At 45.7% G+C, this 23,207-nt stretch overlaps 1 protein-coding gene across 14 annotated transcripts in view; it reads left to right on the forward strand.

Annotated features, from left to right (window-relative positions):
- The window catches only part of KMT2C (lysine methyltransferase 2C), a 347,150-nt gene that overhangs the window by 297,160 nt on the left and 26,783 nt on the right, over positions 1–23,207 (forward strand). For all 14 annotated transcript variants that reach the window (XM_075922783.2, XM_075922788.2, XM_075922785.2 and 11 more), the window contains 3 exons: positions 7–70; positions 2,032–2,264; positions 4,475–6,169. In XM_075922783.2, coding sequence (XP_075778898.2) covers positions 7–70; positions 2,032–2,264; positions 4,475–6,169 — 1,992 coding nt within the window. The remainder of the gene's footprint in view (positions 1–6; positions 71–2,031; positions 2,265–4,474; positions 6,170–23,207) is intronic.

Here is a 23,207-nt window from a genome sequence, read left to right on the forward strand (position 1 = left end):
TTTTAGGATGGAAGTTTGACACCTCAGATTGCAAGGCCTACTCCTCCAAATTTTGGTCCTGGTTTTGTTAGTAAGTATAAATCTTGTAATGTTGTGTATATGAATGTGAGGTTTCATATTGCAGTTTCTTTTTTAAGTATATCACACACACGAATACTTCATAGGAGAATATTTTGGCAAACTACACTAATTCTCTAATTTATTTAAATTTAACCATTTCGTAATCATTCATTAATAACAAAAGAAAAAATCTTTAAACTTTTTAAAAAATCAACACTTCATAATAACATTTGGTCTGAAAGTCCTCAAAAATATGAGGAAAGATGAATATGAAATATTAATCACATAATTAGTATTTTCCAATGGCAAAAGAGTAGTAATTAATTATATATTAAACTATAATCCACTATCTGAAAAATCTAATAATGATTTAGCTTGATCTGTATTGGAATAGTTATCCACAATAACACAAGTTATTTTTAATTTAAGAATCAAATAGGTTTTTGTAACATAAATTAAAAAAAAGGTTGGAAATTTAATTCAGTAAAGCTTAAAAGAAAACCAGAAAAACTAAGAGCAGAAACTTCTGCCTAAAGGAAGAACAATTTTATATATTCAGAATTGGTGATTTTAAAAATATTGGAAACATGTATCTGTTTTATTTGGTACACCTAATATTTCATTTTCCCCCAGACACACTGTAGCCCTTATATTCTATCATGAGATTTAACTTTAGATTTAAATACTGAACGATTTTTTACATAACCTTAGAAGATTTTATGTCTGCAAAAAGTCTCCCTAAGTATTCAATAACAAAACAGAAGTAGCTAGATTCCCCCCTCTCCATACATTGGTGGCCCAACGCACAAAATGCAGTTAGAAATTTTATTCAGGTTTGCTAGACTTTCTGGGGGGATTTTCAGTAGTGTCTTCATTGATTTAACTATAATGAGAACAGATCTGGGCCAATATTGAGCACTTTTGAAAATCCCACTTTCTGGGTGGCTTTTTTTTTTTTTTTTTTTTTTTTTTTTCTTTTTTTTTGATGCAACAAGCAGTTACCCTTAATTAGGGCATGTTAATATTTCAGTATGTTCAATCTGACTTTCCTGAGCCAAACATTTTCTCTCCATAGTCACAAATAAACACTGTAACATTTCCACTGTGGTGTCTCTTTGGACTGTATTATTAGATACAGATACTAATCTAGCAGTGATGGAATCAAGGTGTCCCTCGAGAGTGTAGATAGCTGTAAAAATTGAGTCACTAGATTCTGCAATGTTGTGGCAGCTAAGATAGAGCACAGTGTATATCAGAGTACAAGGGAAGACCTGGTTGTGCCAAAAACATTGTACATCATAAGAATATCTGGAAAAAATGTGTGATGGAGTTCTGTCCCTGTTTTTCTGGTTTGTCTGTCTATTGCCTCAGTACTATCATATGAGAGAACTGGTCCTGTTCCCTGACTTGGCAGTTAGGGGGCTTATTCCCTCACCTTCCCACTTTCCTGGCCTTTTTCTTATGAACAGAGAACAGCAATACCCAAAGTCCAGAAATGCAAATAATTTTCTGTTCATTGGGGTTAGCTTCCAGCAATGATAAATCTAGTTTCCTTTCCTTTTTCCATAGTTTTTTCCCACTTACTTCCTGTTTGCCCCCAGTGTATTTAGATATGTATTTTAGAGTGTGTCTATCTTTGTGTCTGTCTGCATGTCCACTTGTTTAAGAACTCCTCCTAAACAGTAAGAATTAGGGCTACTAAGTGTGGTATGCAGCTTCCTCTTCTCTTAATTTAAAACAAGGGCGGGGTTTGCTTGTGCTAGGACAACCAGAAGCCCCAGGAAAGGGACAGTTTTCCATAACATGCAAAGGGGCTACTGTTCAAAGGGTTGCAATATGTGAGTGGCCACTTGGGGCAGTGAGCCCACAGGGGAGAGCTATGCTGCAGAGTAGCCACTGGGGCCTCCATTTAAAATAAGAGTCCTTAGTATAATATCAGTGGTCAAATATTTACTTTTTCCCACCCCCCAGATGATTCACAAAGAAAGCAATATGAAGAATGGCTTCAAGAAACACAACAACTTCTTCAAATGCAACAGAAATACCTGGAAGAGCAAATTGGCGTGCACAGAAAATCAAAAAAAGCGCTCTCAGCAAAACAACGTACTGCCAAAAAAGCTGGCCGTGAATTCCCAGAAGAAGATGCAGAACAGCTTAAGCATGTTACCGAGCAGCAGAGTATGGTCCAAAAACAGCTAGAACAGGTAACCAGTTGGGGTGGGGCAGAGGAATAATAGGACAGCATTTTTTCTGATTAATATTAAGATGTAAGATGACTTATTTCTCTAAATTTGCTAGATATGCTTTGTAACAAGGGTGGTCAAATGATTGAAAAAATTAATTGCTATTTTAATTGCACTGTTAATAATAAAATACCAATTTAAATATATTAAACGTATCTTGGATGTTTTTATACATTTTCAAATATATTCATTTCAGTTACAACACAGAATACAAAGTGGAGAGTCCTCACTTTACATTATTTTTATTACAAATATTTGCACTGTAAAAAACTACAGATCAGGACATGAAAAGGTATACAAATGTTTAGCATATGTAGCACATAAATACCTTGCAACACTGGCTACAACAGTGCCATGCAAAAACTTGTTCTCACTTTGAAGAGACATTGTAAATAAGTAGTAAGCAGCATTATTTTTCATAAATGTAAACAAATGTGTTTGTCTTCGCGATTGGCTGTACAAGAAGTAGAACTAAGTGGACTTGTAGGCTCTGAAGTTTTATAATGTTTTGTTTTTGAGTGAAATTATGTAAAAAAAATTCTACATTTGTAAGTTGTACTTTCATGATAAGAGCATGCATTTCAGTACTTGAATGAGATAAATTGAAAAATACTGTTTCTTTTGTTTATCTTATTTACAGTGCAAATATTTGTAATAAAGATAATATCAAGTGAGCACTATACACTTTGTATATTTTGTGCTGTAATTGAAATGTAGAAAAACATCCAAAATATTTATAATAAATTTCAATTGGTATTTTATTATTGTTTAACAGTGTAATAAAAACTGCGCTTACTCACAATTTTAATTGAATTAATTTGGTTTAATTGCGTGAGATAACTATGATTGACAGTTCTAATTGTAACTATTAAACATAGTGCAATTCATGTAAAAATAAACAACAAAACCTCTCATGTTTCACATGAGTAATGTCAGTTATAATATTCAATTTCTCAGCACTACTGGAGCTGCCAGAAAAAATATTACAGTACTAGTGGGAAATAAAAAACCTCTTTGAAAAGTTTGAGAAGAGAGAAATTGGGTGGCAGCAGTGCAAAGGAAAGCTACAGTTTATGAAGGATCTGGATGCAAGATTCAGATGCACTGTCCATTAGATAAGAATAGGGACATCTTGAAATGCTGAGCCATATTTCCACTGACGAAATCCATTGATTACGATTTTTCTCTCATATTTTATCATATCACCAGATGCACTTTTGCAATAGCCAGTTGTTTTTTATTTTACTGTTTGAATGCCGCCTTTTATTACAGTTTAATTTAGTACATGTTGAATCTCCTAAATCCGGGACTCTCTGGTCTGGCAACGGACCACAGATATTGCTGGACCATAGAGCCCAGGTGCCCAGGAGTGCACACCAGCTAGGAGCCCCATTCCTGAGGAGCCCTGGCCGGGTGGGGCAGCAGTCAGTGAGCCCCATCACCGGAGAGCCCTGGTGGGGCACAGCAGAAGCAGGGCAGCTGGCAAGCCCCATCGCTGGAGAGCCCCAGCTCGGCAGGAGAAAAGTGGGGCCATGGTGGCTGGGAAGCTCTGTCCCGGGGGGGAGGGGAGCCCAGCCAGCCAGAGGCAGCAGGCCAGACCCAAGATCTGTGGCAGCAGGACTGGAGCCCATTGGTAGAGGAACAGGAACAGAGCCAGTTACAAGGAGGGGGCAGCGTTGTGGGAGGCGGGTATAACTCAAATATGTTTAAATTTAAGTATGTACTTAAATGTATCACTAAATCAGGGCCTGGAAGCCAAAGAGTGCTTTGCTAGTTCCAGGATTGAGCACCAGTGCCTCTGGCCATTGCAATCAAGCTCCCATTGTACATTTAATACAAAGGTCATTTTTTGTGTAGTCCGTTAATAGCATGGAAATTGGCATTTGAGAGAATTGCACTCTTTCTGTTTAGATGACATAAGTGCATAAGAACAGTCATACTGGGTCAGACCAAAGATCCATCTAGCCCAGTGTCCTGTCTTCCAACAGTAGCCAATGACAGATATTGGATATGAAATGATAAGTAAATAAGCTTAATGTGTTCCAATGCTAATCTTGGGCAAGCCATATTTTCCAATACAAATAATTTCCATGTAGTATATTCTGTATATTTGAGTCTTGTATATTAAGTAGAACCTTGTAAAGATGAGTAATGACTCGTCTACATTTCAGATTCGAAAACAGCAAAAGGAACATGCAGAGCTCATTGAGGAATATCGAATCAAGCAGCAGCAGCAATGTGGGATAACACCGCATGCTATAATGCCAGGCGTCCAGTCTCAGCCATCTATGGTTCCAGGAGGAACACCACCAGCAATGAATCAGCAAAATTTCCCCATAGTCGCACAACAACTCCAGCATCAGCAGCACACAGTTGTAATTCCTGGGCAATCCAACCCAGCCAGAATGCCAAACTTACCTGGATGGCAACCTGCACCTGCTCCTCCAAATCACATCCCCCTCAATGCTCCAAGGATGCAACCTCCAATGACACAGTTACCAATGAATCCTGGCACCCCAACTCCAGTGCCAGGTTCCAATGCAAATGCACAGTCAGGGCCACCACCAAGGGTTGAATTTGATGATAATAATCCATTTAGTGAAAGTTTTCAAGAGCGGGAGCGAAAGGAACGTTTGCGAGAGCAGCAGGAACGGCAACGAATACAGCTAATGCAGGAGGTGGACCGACAGAGGGCTCTGCAGAGGATGGAAATGGAACAACATGGCATGATAGGGTCAGAATTAAATAACAGAGCTTCCTTGTCTCAGATACCTTTCTTTAACTCTGACCTACCCTGTGATTTCATGCAGCCTCCGCGTCCTCTTCAGCAGTCTCCACAGCAGCAGCAGCAGCAAATAGGGCAAGTTTTGCAACAAGGCCCTGTGAACTCACCACCTGCTGTAAATTTTATGCAAAGCAGTGAGCGAAGACCACTGGGGCCTACCTCTTTTGGACCCGAGCCACCTTCAATTCCTGGTGGATCCCCTAACTTCCATTCTGTAAAACAATCCCATGGGGGTATCTCTGGGACCAGCTTTGCACAGAACCAAGTCAGGCCTCCATTTGCGCCTGGTATACCTGTTGTGCCTCCAGCAGCTGGTAGTGGTCTTTCCTGTGGCCAAGACACCAGCACACCCCATGCACCAAATTTTCCTGGGTCAAGTCAGTCTCTTATTCAGCTGTACTCTGATATAATTCCGGAAGAGAAAGGGAAAAAGAAAAGGACACGAAAAAAGAAAAAGGATGATGATGCTGAGTCAATAAAAGCACCATCAACTCCACATTCGGATATAACTGCACCTCCTACTCCAGCTGTTTCAGATTCTACCTCTACCCCAACAGTTAGCACACCTAGTGAACTTATTCGTCATCAGAATGAGCTGGAGTCAGCAGAGCTAACAGGCTCATCAACAACAAATACTGCAGAGAACCAGCCTTCCTTAGAGCTGGAATGTAAGCATTTCAATAGTGGCTTGCTCCAAAAGAAATTTCCCCAGAAATCGAGTGTCAATCCTGAGACTGAACAGGGTAAGACAGATTCTCCAGCCAGCATTCAGGAAATTAAACTGGAAAAGGCTGAATCTGATCAATGTTCTGGCCAAGCTGAGCCTAAAACAGAAAATCAGAGTGGTATTATGATAGAAGACAAGGCCACACTACACCCTGCCTCTTCAGCACAGAGTCCACCACAATCGACCAGCACCCCTGCAACCAAGGGGGAGTCAGGGAATGAGCTGCTGAAACACTTACTTAAAAATAAAAAATCATCCTCTCTTCTAAATCAGAAATCAGAGAATAGCTGCCGATCAGAAGAAAGTGCTGGGGATAACAAACTAGTGGAGAAACAGAACACAGCTGAAGCAATGGTAAGCTGGCTACTTTTGAAATGCATGTCAATATGTAAAGACTGGATGGTGATATTGCAGTTTATTGCCAAGCAAGGGGCAGCATGTATTGATGCCTCTGGAATAGCCCCTATGAAGAGAAGGGGAAAATCTCCAAGTCACTAATATCCATCCAAATATCCCTGCTACTCTGAAGCAGGAATAAACTATGCTGTATGTAAGCTTGTTGCAATCTATTCTCTTCAGTACGCATGGAGCTATGTCAGTGGGGAAGAGTGTGGAATTAAGGCTCTGCCCAGCTGTTATATCTTTCTCTGCTAGACTGATGAGTTCATTATTAATTATTTGTTCCCATGAAATTACTTACAGATTGTAATCAAGTTACTTCTTGATTTTTCTAGATTTTCTCTTTATTAAACTAAATGGATTGAGCTCTTGAGTCTATAAGACAAGTTTTCTACTCCTTTATTCATTTTCATGTCTCTTCTCTGAACCCTCTCCAACTTATCTATATCCTCCTTGAATTGGAAACAATGGAACTGGGTACGATATTGCAGCAGCTGTCACACAACTGCCAAATACAGAGGAAATAGTCTAATTCTACTTGAGTTTCCCCTGTTCGTGAATACAAGAATTGCATGATGCCCCAGCTGATCCTGGGTTCTGGGGAAATGCCGTGTGGAGCCCGGGGTCAGCTGAGCACTGCCACTGCCCCTTTGAAACATGCGGAGGCAGCTTTTCTAAGAGGCAGCCGCCGCACAACTAATCCCCGGCTCTGCTGAGAGGCAGCTGCCCCTTTGAAATGCTGCCTCTGTGTGTTTCAAAGGGGCAGTGGAACCCGGGATCAGCTGGACAGTGCCCAGCTGATCCTGGGCTCCGTGTTGTGCTGCCTTTTTGAAGCACTGTAGTGGCATTTCAAAGGGACAGCGCAGCATTAACATCTGTGATTAACGCATTAAAAAATTTAACACGTTAATCCTGGACTGCATTAATCACATGCATTAATGTATGTCAATTGACAGCCCTAATTATTACTCAAAAGATCTGGCAATTACAAATATAGGAGAGGAAAAAGTATTCAAAGCATCTTATTAATTGAAGCAAAATGCAGGACAATGTAGCACTTTAAAGACTAACAAGATGGTTTATTAGATGATGAGCTTTCGTGGGCCAGACCCACTTCCTCAGATCAAATAGTCATTATTAATTGTGAGTTTCCCCCCATGTTCTTTTCATTTGTATGCAATACCCACTTGTTTCTTATCTTAAATTAGGCCCTGGTGTGGCTCCAGTGGGTTCTGCACAAAAAAGGGTTTTGATCATATGTATAAGTATGCAGATTTGAGCCTTAAACTGCAAACCCTCCAAGTCAGGGGCTACCTTGTCTTATACATTTGTACAGCACCTAGCATCCAATGTGACCCTTATCCAGTTTGAGGCCTCTAGGCATCTTTGTAAATAAATGTTTATTATTTAAGAGGTTATACTTTTGTGCAAAAAATAAGCACACCATCTTCTGGCAAGGTGGAAACAGAGGTGTTTATAGCAAGTCAATTCAAAAGACACTACTGGCATTAGGATTAGTTATCTTAGGAAAGTGATAATGCCTAATTATTAAAATGTGTCTTCAATCTTGTTAGTCTTGTACATTTTAAATGTAATATTAACTATTTTAATTTCAAAAAAGGCAAAAATAATGTTCTAAGTCTACTGAAAGGTTAATCACCTGAATATATTTAAATCCTTTTTTCGTACCCCTCATTTTCCGCTCCAGTCATCCACTTTCTCTCCTCACTTTTCTCTCTCTTTCTCTCTGTGCTGGCTTTAAAAAAAAAAAAAAAAAAAAAAACTTTAAAAAAATGGTCTTTACCAACAGTTGCCTTGCACAGCTGATCACTTCATTGTTAACATTTCTGGTTATTTGTTGTATCCTAGTTTTCCCCTTAAATTTGTGTCATGTCTCCATGGAATCTCAGTGCATTCAGGAAGGTAAATAAAGTCAACTCAGAGTGACTGAAATCTGAGAAAAATAAATAGAAGTGAGTGGTGAGGGGATGGTAGTATAAGCAAATGTTAGGGAACCATCAGGTATACTCCAGGAGTGAATTTGGGTTTTCTCTGGTATGTATGTGAAGTACACTGGGTTTAGATCAATAGTTGAAATACTGAATATTGTAGCCTTTCATTTTACTCGAACCTGTCACTAGCACCATTAAATCCTAGAACAATTGTTTTGCTCACAACACACCTGTTAATGCATCCCAGAATCACGTTTGCTTTTTTTGCAACAGCATCGTATTGCTGACTCATATTCAGCTTGTGGTCCACTATAACCCTTACATCCCTTTCTGCCGTACTCCTTCCCAGACAGTCGCTTCCCATTCTTTATATAGAATCATAGAATACTAGGACTAGGTCCAACCTAAACCTCCCTTGCTGGTGTTTAAGCCCATTGCTTCTTGTCCTATCCACAGAGGCCAAGATGAACAAGTTTTCTTCTTCCTCCTTATGACACCCTTTTAGATACCTGAAAACGGCTATCATGTCCCTCTTCAATCTTCTCTTTTCTAAACTAAACAAACCCAGTTCTTTCAGCCTTCCTTCATAGGTCATGTTCTCTAGACCTTTAATCATTGTTGTTGCTCTTCTCTGGACCCTCTCCAATTTCTCCACATCCTTCTTGAAATGCGGTGCCCAGAACCGGACACAGTACTCCAACTGAGGCCTAACTAGCACAGAGTAGAGCGGAAAAATGACTTCTCGTGTCTTGCTCACAATACACCTGTTAATGCATCCCAGAATCATGTTTGCTTTTTTTGCAACAGCATTGTACTGCTGACTCATATTCAGCTTGTGGTCCACTATAACCCCTACATCCCTTTCTGCCGTACTCCTTCCTAGACAGTCGCTTCCCATTCTGTATGTGTGAAACTGATTGTTCCTTCCTAAGTGGAGCACGTTGCATTTGTCTTTATTAAACTTCATCCTGTTTACCTCAGACCATTTTTCCAATTTGTCCAGATCATTTTGAATTATGACGCTATCCTCCAGAGCAGTCGCAACCCCTCCCAGCTTGGTATCATCTGCAAACTTAATAACAGACCCCTGCAGAACCCCACTTGTTATACCTTTCCAGCAGGATTGTGAACCATTGATAACTACTCTCTGAGTACGGTTATCCAGCCAGTTATGCACCCACCTTATAGTAGCCCCATCTAAGTTGTATTTGCCTAGTTTATTGATAAGACTCATAGACTTTAAGGTCAGAAGGGAACCATTATGATCATCTAGTCTGACCCTCTGCACAGTGCAGACCACAAAATCTCACCCACCCCTCCTAGAATAATCCTCTCACCTATATCTCAGATATTGAAGCCTTCAAATACTTTGAAGACCCCAAGATGCAGAGAATCCTCTAGCTGTGATCTGTACCCCACGCTACAGAGGAAGGCGAAAAACCTCCAGGGCCTCTGCCAATCTACCCTGGAGGAAAATTCCTTCCCGACCCCAAATATGGCGATCAGCTAAACCCTGAGCATGCGGGCAAGACTCATCAGCCAGACACCCAGAAGTTCTCTATAGTAACTCCTATCTTCCCTCCATTGACCTATTTCCCACTGATAATGAATGGTCAATTAGTTACCAAGATCATGTTATCTCATCAAACCATCCCCTTCATAAACCCATCTAGTTTAATCTTGAACCCATATAGATCTTTTGCCTCCACTACTTCCCTTGGAAGGCCGTTCCAGAACCTCACTCCTCTAATGGTTAGAAACCTTCATCTAATCTCAAGTCTAAACTTCCTACTAGCCAGCTTATATCCATTTGTTCTTGTGTCCACATTGGAATTAAACTTAAATAATTCCTCTCCCTCTCTGGTATTTATCCCTCTAATATATTTAAAAAGTGCAATCATGTCCCCCCTCAGCCTTCTTTTGGTTAAAGTAAACAAGCCAAGCTCCTTGAGTCTCCTTTCATAAGACAGGTTTTCCATTCCTCGTATCATCCTAGTGGCCCTTCTTTGTACCTGTTCCAGTTTGAATTCATCCTTCTTAAACATGGGAGACCAGAACTGCACACAGTATTCCAACTGGGGTCTCACCAATGCCTTGTATAATGGCACTAACACCTCCTTATCCCTACTGGAAATACCTCGCCTAATACATCCCAAGATCGTATTAGCCTTTTTCACGGCCATTTCACAATGGCGGCTCATAGTCATTCTATAATCAGCCAGGACTCCGAGGTCCTTCTCCTCCTCCGTTACTTCCAACTGATGTGTCCCCAGCTTATAACTAAAATTCTTGTTATTAATCCCTAAATGCATAACCTTACACTTCTCACTATTAAATTTCATCCTATTGCTATCACTCCAATTTACAAGATCATCCAGATCTTCCTGTATGATATCCCGATCCTTTTCTGAATTGGAAATAGCTCCTAACTTTGTGTCATCCGCAAATTTTATTAGGACACTTCCACTTTTGGTGCCAAGATCAGCAATAAAAAGATTAAATAAAAGTGGCCCCAAAACTGATCCCTGAGGAACTCCATTATTAACCTTCCTCCAACCTGACAGTTCACCTTTCAATATGACCCGCTGTAGTCTCCCCTTTAACCAGTTGCTTATCCACCTCTCAACTTTTATATTAATCCCTATCTTTTCCAATTTAACCAATAATTCCCCATGTGGTACTGTATCAAATGCCTTACTAAAGTCGAGGTAGATCATATCCACTGCATTTTCTTTATCTAAAAAATCTGTTACTTTCTCAAAAAAGGAGATCAGGTTGGTTTGGCACGATCTACCTTTTGTAAAACCATGTTGTAATTTGTCCCAATTGCCATTAGCCTCAATGTCTCTAACTACTTTCTCCTTCAAATTTTTTTCCAGGATCTTACATACTACAGATGTCAAACTAACAGGCCTATAGTTACCCTGGTCACTTTTTTTCCCTTTCTTAAAAATCGGAACTATATTAGCAATTCTCCAGTCAAATGGTACAACCCCTGAGTTTAGAGATTTATTAAAAAATTTTGCTAATGGACTTGCAAGTTCATGTGCCAGTTCCTTTAATATTCTTGTATGAAGATTATCTGGGCCCCCCGATTTACTCCCATTAAGCTGTTCAAGTTGGCTTTTACCTTGGATATGGTAATATCTACCTCCTTATCTTTAGTCTCATTTGTTAACTTACCATTATCCCTAAGCTCTTCATTAGCCTCATTAAAGACTGAAGCAAAGTATTTGTTCAAATATTGGGCCATTCCTAGATTATTCTTAACCTCCACTCCATCCTTAGTAATTAGCGGTCCTACTTCTTCTTTTTTTTGTTTTTTTCCTATTTATATGGCTATAAAACCTTTTACTATTGGTTTTAATTCCCTTTGCAAGGTCCAACTCTACCTGACTTTTAGCCTTTCTCACTTTATCCCTACGTGCTCTAACCTCAATAAGGTAGCTTTCTTTACTGATCCCTCCCATTTTCCACTCCTTATATGCTTTCTGCTTTTTCTTAATCACCTCTCTGAGATGCTTGCTCATCCAGCTTGGTCTAACACACCTGCCTATACATTTTTTCCCTTTTCTAGGGATACAGGGTTCTGACAGCTTCTGCAACTTTAACTTAAAATAATTCCAGGCCTCCTCCACTTTAAGATCCATAATTTCTTTAGTCCAATCAACTTCCCTAACTAATTTCCTTAATTTACTAAAGTTAGCCCTTTTGAAATAAAAAACCCTAGTCTCAGATTTATTTTTGTTTATCCTTCCATTTAATTTAAACTGAATTAGCTCATGATCACTCGAGCCAAGGTTGTCTCCTACAACCATTTCATCTATGAGGTCTTCGCTACTCACCAAAACCAAATCTAAAATAACATCCCCCCTTGTTGGTTCAGCAACTACTTGATGAAGGAATTCATCAGCTATCACATCTAGGAAAATCTGAGCCCTATTATTATTACTAGCACTTGTTCTCCAGTCTATATCTGGAAAGTTGAAATCTCCCATGATTACACAGTTTCCATGAGTATTTACTTCATTAAAAACATTAAAGAGGTCTCTATCCATATCCAGATTGGATCCTGGTGGTCTATAACACAACCCAAGCACTATCCCAGGGGAGGATCTGATAGTTTTCTTCCCCAGTGTGATTTTTGCCCAAACGGACTCTGTCTTCTCCATTCCATCACTTTTTATTTCTTTACAATCTACCTCATCTTTGATATACAATGCGACTCCACCACCTTTACCCTTATTTCTGTCTTTCCTAAACAGCACATACCCTTCAATACCTGTACTCCAGTCATGCCTAGTATTCCACCATGTTTCTGTTATTCCTATAATATCTGGTTTCACTTCCTGGACCAATAGCTCTTGTTCCTCCTTTTTGTTACCTAGGCTCCTCGCATTAGTGTACAAACATCTTAATTTTTGCTGTTTGGCCTCATTCACATTCTTTACCCAATTTGGCACAGACCTTATACCTCCAATATGACGTATTAGACTACTATCCACCCCACCCTTCCTCATGTTCATTCTCCCACCCCCAGCTATATCCTTTCTTACTTCGTTTTCCTCCCTCTCAGTGTTAAAATCTGGCGTAGAGATTACCTGGGCATCTCCCAACCGTCTCCCCCAAATTCCTAGTTTAAAGCTCTCTTAATAAGTTGAGCCAGCCTCCATCCTAGAAGTCTATTTCCCTCCCTACTTGGGTGAAGTCCATCTCTAGAGAACAGTCCTCTGTCCATAAATGCCTCCCAGTGACCATACATCCCAAAGCCCTCCTTATAGCACCACTCCCTAAGCCATCTATTGATCATCATAATCCTGTCACATCTTAGTTGTCCTTCTCTAGGAACAGGCAGAATCCCACTAAAAATCACCTGAGCCTCAATTTCCTTAAGCATCCTCCCCAGCCTAGCATAGTCTCCCTTAATTTGTTCCAGCGAGAATCTAGCCGTATCATTTGTTCCTACATGAAGGATGATCAATGGATTCCTTCCTTCTCCCTTAATAATTCTCTTCAACCTCAGTTCCACATCTTGTATCTTAGCACCTGGCAGACAGCACACCCTTCTATTCTCTGGATCAGCTCTGGTCACAGGCCTATCTATTCTTCTCAATAAGGAGTCCCCAATCACATAGACCTGCCTTTTCCTAGTGACAGTGAAATTCTCTGGTCTATCTCTAGCTTCCTCTGGCTGCAAGTCCTTGCCATTCCTATTTTCCCTTGTAATCCTAATGCTCATTATTGGCGTTGTCTCCATTAAGTCTTCCCCTTTATCTATGGGACTAGCCACTCTTCTCTTCTTCCTTACCCTTCCATCTTCATTATCTACCTGGTGTACCCCTTCTTCATTTTCCAGCTCCACATACCTGTTCTTGAGCTCTATTTTTCCTTCACTGACCCATCTTTTCCTCTGCCTGGTCCTCTGAGTCACATGCTTCCACTGTCCATTTTCTTTGCCCAGCAGTCCCCCCTCTGAGGCCCTTGATCCTGCTTCCATCTGCATATCTAAGCTTTCCCCTTCAGCCACGTCATGCCTTTGCCCCATCATCTGCTCAAACCCCCTTCTAAACTCGACCAGAGTTTCCACCTGCATCTCCAGTCCTCGGATCTTTTCTTCCATCAGCTCTATCAGGCGGCACTACATGCAAACAAAACTCCTTTCAGGTACCCCGTCCAGAATCATGTACATACCTCAGCTACCACATCCAATCATCCTCCTTGTGTTCTCTACTACTTGGGCCATGGCCACTAATGCCTCTGTGTTTTATCTACTTTCTCACCAAAATCCTATTAGTCCGGTGAACACAAAAACAAACCAAAACACCCTCTCCACAGCAAAAACAAACTCCAAACAAGTTCCAATATCCAAACTCCCCTTACAAACTCCCACTCAAACTCCCCTGTTTACAGCTCTGTTTGCTTGGCTCCTGTGCCGCTGCCTGACTAGAAGGCTACCTTTATAGGACCCCTAATCAGTGAAGCCCCGCCCCCTAATCAGGGCTCAGCTTCTCTCCCAGCACACTGCCCCTCCAACAGAACTCCCACTCAAACTCCCCTGTTTACAGCTCTGTTTGCTTGGCTCCTGTGCCGCTGCAGCTATCTGTGAATAAGAATATCATGCGAGACCGTATCAAATGCCTTACTGAAGTCTAGGTATACCACATCCACCGCTTCTCCCTTATCCACAAGACTCGTTATCCTATCAAAGAAAGCTATCAGATTGGTTTGACATGATTTGTTCTTTACAAATCCATGCTGTTCCCTATCGCCTTGCCACCTTCCAAGTGTTTACAGATGATTTCTTTAATTACTTGCTCCATTATCTTCCCTAGCACAGAAGTTAAACTAACTGGTCTGTAGTTTCCTGGGTTGTTCTTATTTCCCTTTTTATAAATGGGCACTATATTTGCCCTTTTCCAGTCTTCTGGAATCTGTCTCCCATGATTTTCCAAAGATGATAGCTTAGAGGCTCAGATACCTCCTCTAGCAGCTCCTTGAGTATTCTAGGATGCATTTCATCAGGCTCTGGTGACTTGCAGGCATCTAACTTTTCTAGGTGATTTTTAACTTTATTTTTTTATTTTATCTTCTAAACCTCCCCCTTTCCCACTATGTTGGGCATTCCTTCAGACTTCTTGGTGAAGACCGAAACAAAGAAGTCATTAAACATCTCTGCCATTTCCAAGTTTCCTGTTACTGTTTCTCCCTCCTCACTGACTAGTGGGTCTATGTGGTCCTTGGTCTTCCTCTTGCTTCTAATGTATTTATAAAAAGTCTTCTTGTTTCCCTTTATTTCCGGTAGCTAGTTTGAGCTCATTTTGTGCCTCTGCCTTTCTAATCTTGCCCCTGCATTCCTGTGTTGTTTGCCTATATTCATCCTTTGTAATTTGTCCTACTTTCCATTTTTTATAGGACTCCTTTTTTATTTTTAGATCATGCAAGATCTCGTGGTTAAGCCAAAGCGGTCTTTTGCCATATTTTCTATCTTTCCGACGCAGTGGAATAGCTTGCTTTTGCGCCCTTAATAATGTCCCTTTGAAAAACTGCCAGCTCTCCTCAGCTGTTTTTCCCTCAGTCTTGATTCCATGGGACCTTACCTATCAGTTCTTCTTCGAGTGGTTGCTCATGTCCATTTGAAGTAGGTGTGCGCACCGCGTGCACCGCGTCTTCCGGAACGTTTTCCCTAGCGGTACCCGTAGCACCGGCAGGGCGCCCCCTGGAGTGGCGCCGCCATGGCGGGGCATAAGTACCCCTGCCGGCGCTGCCCCACCTCAGTTCCTTCTTACCGCAGTGACAGTCGTTGGAGCGTCTCTATCTCTCTTAGTCTATTAATTAGTTAATGGTTCCCATTCTTACATTGGTTTGTAAATAGTTTTAGTAGTTAGATAGTTAGGTTCTATGTTTTGTTCCTTCCCCCTTGGGGGTAAGGAATGCCAGGGCCGCAAGGCTTCAAGATGTGCACTGACTGCGGGAAGTTTATGCCCAGGGGTGACCCCACACGACAGTTGCCTTAAGTGCTTGGGTGAGGCTCATCTGGCTATTGCCTGTAAGATCTGTAAGTCCTTTAAGCCCCGTACCAGAAAAGAAAGGGTTTCCCACCTGAAGCTTCTCTTCATGGAGACAGCGCTTCAACCCGTGCCGCTGGAGCAGCCTGCAGTGCGCAGCGCACCGGCTTCCACGCGGGAGGCTCCACACCGGCACCGTGCATCGGCGTCAAGGTCTCGGCACTGGTCTCACTCTCCTCTGTCCAAGAGGGTGAAGAAGTCCCGCGGAAGGTCCCCTTCAAAGAAGCCAACTTCGGTCGGGCACCGCAGCGTGGGCTCACCGGTGCACGTATCTCCTCCAGCGCACCGTCGGCGTCGAGGAGGCCTCGATAGTCCTGGTCGCCTGCCTCCACACCACCCGTCCACGCTGGACACGTTTGAAGTGGCACAGGACCTTATTAGCCTCACAACCTCCCCTCCATCCTCGGTTGACTCGGAAGGGTCGAGGTCACCATCGTCGGAGGCTCGGCTGGCTACGGCTTCGCCCCCGCATGGCCCAGGTCAGCAAGATAAGGTGGCTTATGCGTCGGGACCACCCCATATGGGGTCAGTACCGATCGCTACTTCGGCACCCTTTTCGACGCCGAGCCGTCAGTCTCAGGTAGATTCCAGCCATGCGCGAACTTCGCTGCAGATGAGCTCCTTGCCAGCTCACCGCCTGGAGGTACCGGTGCCATATCTCCGTAGCCATGTGGCGTCCACTCAGACACATCTCTCCTCCATGGAGGTCACCCAGGAGCCAGCATCCGTCTCCGTGCCTTCATCTGCACCGGCATCGACGCAGTGGTCTCGCCCGGCACCGGGCCTGGGTACCCCGGTGCCACAACCGCCGGCCACAACTCAACCGGCACCGGGCCTGAGCACCCAGGTGCCGCAGCCAATGGCGGCATCTCAACCGGCACCGATCCTGAGCACCTCGGTGCCACAGCTGCTGGCGTCTCAACCGACACTGGGCCTAGGCACCCCAGTGCCGCAGCCAATGGCGGCATCTCAACCGGCACCGATCCTGACCACCTTGGTGCCACAGCTGTTGGCGACTTATCCGGCACTGGGCCTGGGCATCTCGGTGCCGCAACTGTTGGCGACTCAACCAGACCTGGGCACCCCGGTGCCACAACTGTTGGCGACTCAACTGGCACCGGGCCTGGGCACCCCGGTGCCGCAACTGCTGGCAACGCAATCGGCACCGGGCCTGAGCACCCCGATGCCACAACTGGGTTCCGTAGAATCCTTGGCACCGGGTCTGGGTCCCCTGGTGCCGCAACCGTCAGCAGGCCTCCCGGCACCGGGCATGGGTCCCCCGGTTCCACAGATAGTTCGGCCCCGCCGTACCCATGCGGGTAAGCCTGAGTCCGTGGCCAGGTTTGCCCTGCATTCTTCCTCGGCTCCACCCTGGCCAGAGTCCGATTACTGCTGGGACTCGGATGCTGTCTCCGTCCAATCGGGGTCTTCGGGAGCATCCTCGGCCCATAGGTCCAGGTCCAGACATCAGAGGGACCACACTCAGCAAACGTGGCCTCCACACCCACAGTGGTCCTTTTGGACCCCCTGGGTCTACCATCAGTGGCAAGGTCAGCTGCCTCCTTCTCTGGGGTAGGAGACTTCAGGGCATCACTCCCAACCTTCAGTGTGCCTGTCCCGGGCCCCTCCCTCCCCTCTTCGGGCGCCGCAACCCGATCCAGTGGCACCGCAATCGGCGGCACCGGAGGCGGACCCATAGGGAGAACAAGTTGCCCAACCGGCACCGCAGTTGGCGACAACCGTTCCTGTGCCAGTTCAGGAGTCCTCGTCGTCGTCGTCTCCGGACGAGGCACTAGCAGACCCTGCACCGAGTCTGCCTTCAATGGATGCCCGCACGCACCAGGATCTGCTCCGCCACATGGCTTCCAACCTGGCCGTTCCGGTGGAACCTGTCATCGAGGACACGGATCCAATGGTGGACATCCTCACGGAAGATGCGCCTACGCGGTTGGTCTTACTGCCTAACAAAACGGTGTCAAAAATTACTAATGCCCTGTGGCAAACGCCGGCAACCTTGACCCCTACCTTAAAAGGGGTTGAGAGGCGTTATTACGTCCCACACTCGCGGCATAAATACCTGTACTCACAACCCATCCCCGGGTCCTTAGTCGTGCAGGTCGCGGCCCAAAAGGAAAGACTCCCTCAGCCTGGTCCTTCTCCAAAGGCGAGAGAGCCTAAGCGGCTGGACCTGTTGGGCCATAAGGTTTACGCCACAGAGGCACTACAACTCCGCATCACGAATCAGCAGGCAATGCTAAGTAGGTATGCTTTTAACACCTGGCAGGCCGTTGAAAAGTTCCGAGACAGACTCCCAGCGGAGAACCGTCACGAGTTCGCGGCCGTTGCCTCGGAGGGTAAAGTCATCGCGCGAACTGCTCTCCAGGCGTCTCTGGACACTGTGGATTCAGCAGCCCGCACGATGGCGACTGGTGTCGTTATGCGTCGGGGGGCATGGCTCCACGTCTCGGGAATTCCCCCGGATGTGCAGCATACGATACAGGACTTGCCTTTTGAAGGCAAAACTCTGTTCTCAGAGCACACTGACTCTAGGCTCCATACCCTAAAGGACACAAGGTCCACCTTGAAGTCCTTGGGCATCCACACGCCGGCCCCGCAGCGTCGGCAGCTGCCCTATAGGCAGCAGGGGAGAGTGCAGCCCCAGGTCCCCTGTGGGGATTACTGGAGGCGCTGCTCCCGGGCCTCCGGTGGAGGTTCCGGGGCGGCTGCGCACCTTCAGGGGGCTAGGGGTCGACGTCATCGCCCCAGGACCGATACCCAGCGGGGAGGTCCCACAGTCCTTCCCATCAGAGCAAGCCCCAATTTTGACGCCCTGTTCAAGAGTCCCATACCAATCTCCTGCCCTGGCCTCCCGTTTGGGGCCAGGCTATCCCTTTTTACCCATGCAAGGGCCCTAATAACATCGGATGCCTGGGTTCTGAACATAGTAAATGGAGGCTATTCTATCCCATTCCTAGGCCCACCGCCCTCAAAACCCCCTTCTCCGTCCTTAGTGCCAGGAGGTGTCTGCGCTCCTCAGAAAAGGAGCAATAGAGGAGATTCCTCCGCATCTGCGAGGAAGGGGTTTTTACTCCCGTTATTTTGTTGTCCCTAAACCGAAGGGAGGAGTCCACCCCATCTTGGACCTCTGAAATTTAAACAAGGCGGTCATAAAACACAGGTTCAGAATGATGACCTTGGCATCGGTCATCCCAGTGCTACAATTAGGGGACTGGTACACGACTCTCGACCTCAAGGACACGTACTTCCACGTGGCGATCAGGCCCAGCCACAGGAGGTTCCTCAGGTTTATGGTGGGCCAATACCATTTTCAGTTTACGGTGCTCCCTTTTGGTTTATGTACGGCACCAAAGATGTTCACGAAATGTATGGCGGTGGTTGCCACATATCTCCGCAAACAGGGGGTGCACGTGTTCCCATACCTCGACGATTGGCTGATCCGAGGTCGCTCGTACGAGCAGGTAGAAGCTCACGTGGCACTCAAAAAAGCCCTTTTCCTAAGGTTAGGACTCATGATAAATGTCGAAAAGTCATCCCTGACTCCCTCCCAGCAGATAGAATTCGTGGGAGCCCTCCTCGATGCGAGGGTGGCAAGGGCGTTCCTGCCCAAGAGCAGGTTCCTCTCCGTAGTGGAGCTGATCTCGGGGTTAACTCAGTCCCCTGTCACGACCCCTCGGGTCTGCTCCAGGCTCCTGGGCCATATGGCGGCGTGTATGTACACGGTCCGCCATGCCAGAATGAGGATGAGACCCCTGTAGGCGTGGTTGGCGAGGGCCTTCAGCCAATCCAGGGGTCTTTGGGACTCGATAATTACGGTGCCCCCAGAAATTCTGGACTCCCTCCTATGGTGGACCCAGGAAACTGTGGTACGCAGTGGGGTTCTTTTCAGTGCCCCTCCCCCCTCCCTGACGCTGGTCATCGATGCGTCCGACGTGCGCTGGGGAGCACACCTGGGGCGGCACAGGACTCAAGGCCTCTGGTCCCCCTCCGAGCGAGCCCTACACATAAACGTCCGGGGATTGCGGGCGGTGAGGAGAGCCTGCGAAGCCTTCCTGCCAAGGCTCTCCCACCGCTCGATCCTGGTTCGTATGGACAACACAGCGGCGGTCTTTTATCTCAACAAGCAGGGTGGGGTGCGATCGCCTCCCCTCTGCAAAGAGGCCCTGTGACTTTGGCACTTGTGCGTCATGCACGATATCACACCTCAGGCGGAATACCTCTTGGGGTGCAAAAACCTGCTAGCAGACACGCTGAGCAGATCCTTTGGAGCCCACGAGTGAACACTCAAGGACTCTGCTCTCCGCCAGGTTTTCCGCAGGTGGGGTTATCCCTGCCTAGACCTGTTCGCCTCGGCACGCAATGCCAAGTGCAGGAACTACTGTTCCCTGCTGTGGCTGGGGAAATATTCCCTGGGGGATGCCCTGACGACTGTGTGGCCAGAGAGCATTCTCTATGCTTTTCCCCTGGTTCCCCTAATTTCTAGGGTATTGACCAGGGCGAGGACTTTTCGGTCCTCGATCATTCTCATAGCCCCCAGGTGGCCCAGACAGTTCTGGTTCCCCATCCTAATGGACATGCTTATCTAAGACCCAATAGCACTCCCTCCAGTCTGGGAACTGCTAACTCAACCCTGGGGCAAGGGGATCATGGTTCACCCGGATCTCCGGTCTCTCTACCTAACGGCATGGTTATCCGTGGTTGAGCCAACCTGAAAGGGAATGTTCCCAAGAGGTTCAGATGGTCCTTCTCAGTAGCAGGAAACCCTTTACTAGACGGTCGTACGCCGCCAAGTGGCGGCGCTTCTCATCTTGGGAGTCCCGGAGAAGAGTACATCCGTCCTCGGCTCCTATTCCAACTATTCTTGACTATCTTTTCCAGCTTCGGTCTGGTGGCCTGTCCTTTTCCTCTATCAACGTCCATGTGGCATCTCTCTCCGCCTTCCATGTTAGTACGGCAGGAGTCTCCCTTTTTTCTAACCCGGTGGTTAAAAGGTTTCTTACTGGCTTGGAAAAGTTGTATCCCTCAGTGAGGACCCCGCTTCCTGCCTGGGACCTCAGTGTGGTCCTCCACAGGCTTATGCTACCCCCCTTTGAACCGCTGGCCACGTGTTCCCTGCAGCACCTTTCATTGAAGGTTGCTTTCATCGTGGCCATTACATCGGCTCGAAGGGTGTCGGAACTAAGGGCGCTAACTGTAGACCCGCCCTACCTTGTTTTTTCACAGAGCAACGTAAGGCTACGGCCTCATCCAGCCTTCCTCCCAAAGGTGGTATCACCATTCCACCTGTCCCAGGAGATTTATCTCCTGGATTTTTTCCCAAAACCTCATGCCTCCTCTAAGGAGCGGGTGCTTCACTCCCTGGACGCCAAGCGGGCGCTGGCGTTCTACATTGACAGAACCAAGCCGTTCCGTAAATCACAACAATTGTTTGTTGCGTTTGGTGACAGGGTGAAAGGGTCGCCTATTTCGACTCAGAGGCTATCAAGATGGGTGGTGCAATGCATCACAGAATGTTTTCAACTGGCTGGTAAAACTCCACCCAGGGTGAAGGCACACTCTACCAGGGCGCAGGCATCCTTGGTGGCCTTTGGTGCCCAGGTACCAATCACAGAAATTTGCAGGGCGGCCACATGGTCTTCCCTTCACACGTTTACAGCGCACTATGTGCTACCACAGCAGGCCAGGGAGGATGCAGGGGTAGGCTCTGCAGTCCTCGAATCTGTAATGTAAATATGTCCTGTTGTCATTGTTCTTAATATGTGCCTTATCAGTGTTGGATTGTTCGAATAAATCTGTTTATTGTTCACCTCTCTTCATGGCTCTGGTGGTATGACTGCTCCGACCCCTCCTCCGTGGGGTTAGCTTGGTATTCACCTACTTCGAATGGACATGAGCAACCACTCGAAGAAGAAAAGAACGGTTACTTACCTGTAACTGTTGTTCTTCGAGATGTTTTGCTCATGTCCATTCGACTCCCACCCTACCTCCCCTTCGTCGGAGTGTCCGGCAAGAAGGAACTGAGGTGGGGCAGCGCTGGCAGGGGTACTTATGCCCCGCCATGGCGGCACCACTCCAGGGGGCGCCCTGCCGGCGCTATGGGTACCGCTAGGGAAAACGCTCCGAAAGACGCGGTGCACGCACCTACTTCGAATGGACGTGAGCAACACATTTCGAAGAACAACAGTTACAGGTAAGTAACCGTTCTTTTCTCTGAGCTTACCAAAATCCGCCTTCCTGAAATCCGTTGTCTCTATTTTGCTGTTCTCCCTTCCTTAGAATTATGAATTCTATGATTTCATGATCACTTTCACCGAAGCTACCTTCCACTTTCAAATTCTCAACCAGTTCCTCCCTATTTCTTAGGATCAAATCTAAAACAGCTTCCCCCCACTAGCTTTTTCAACCTTCTGAAGTAAAAAGTTGTCTCCAATGCAGTCCAAGAACTTATTGGATAGTCTGTGCCCCGCTGTGTTATTTTCCCAACATATATCTGGATAGTTGAAGTCCCCCGTCACTACCAAATCTTGGGCTTTGGATGATATTGTTAGTTGTTTAAAAAAAGCCTCATCCACTTCTTCCATCTGCGTAGGTGGCCTATAGTAGACTCCTAGCATGACATCACTCTTGTTTTTAATCCCGTTTAGCCTAACCCAGAGACTCTCAACACTTCCGTCTCCTATGTCCATCTCCACCTCACTCCAAGTGTGTTCATTTTTAATATATAAGGCAACACCTCCTCCCTTTTTTCCCTGTCTATCCTTCCTGAGCAAGCTGTACCCTTCTATGCAAACATTCCAATCGTGTATTATCCCACCAAGTTATTAGCACTTCCAATTCTTCCTGCTTATTACCCATACTTCTCGCATTTGTATATAGGCATCTAAGATACTGATTTGACCTTGCCTCCCAGTTTTGCCCTGATCGTCCTTTCTCTCTGCCATTATAACCCATGCTCCCTCCCATTTCCGACCCGTCTCCATGTTCTCCTCTTACCTGTGGGCTTTGCTCACCTGTCCCCGTTGAAACTAGTTTAAAGCCCTCCTCACTAGGTTAGCCAGTCTGTGTCCAAATACGGTCTTCCCCCTCCTTGAAAGGTGAATGCCATCTCTGCCTAGCAGTCCTTCCTGGAATAGCATTCCATGGTTGCAGAAGCCAAAGCCCTCCTGCTGACACCATCTTTGCAGCCAGGTATTCACTTCTAGGACGCACCTGTCTCTGCCTGGGCCCCTACCTTCAACAGGAAGGATCGAAGAGAATACCACCTGCGCTCCAAAGTCCTTCACCCATACTCCCAGAGCCCTGTAGTCACTCTTGATCTCCTCAGTGTCACACCTTGCAGTATCATTTGTGCCCACATGGATGAGTAGCATGGGGTAGTAGTCAAAGGGCTGGATAATCCTTGACAATGCCTCCGTAACATCTCGGATATGGGCCCCCAGCAGACAGCATGCCTCCCGA

The sequence above is a fragment of the Pelodiscus sinensis genome, chromosome 2 (assembly GCF_052426305.1).
Source record: "Pelodiscus sinensis isolate ZL-2025 chromosome 2, ASM5242630v1, whole genome shotgun sequence".
Classification (NCBI taxonomy): domain Eukaryota; kingdom Metazoa; phylum Chordata; order Testudines; family Trionychidae; genus Pelodiscus; species Pelodiscus sinensis.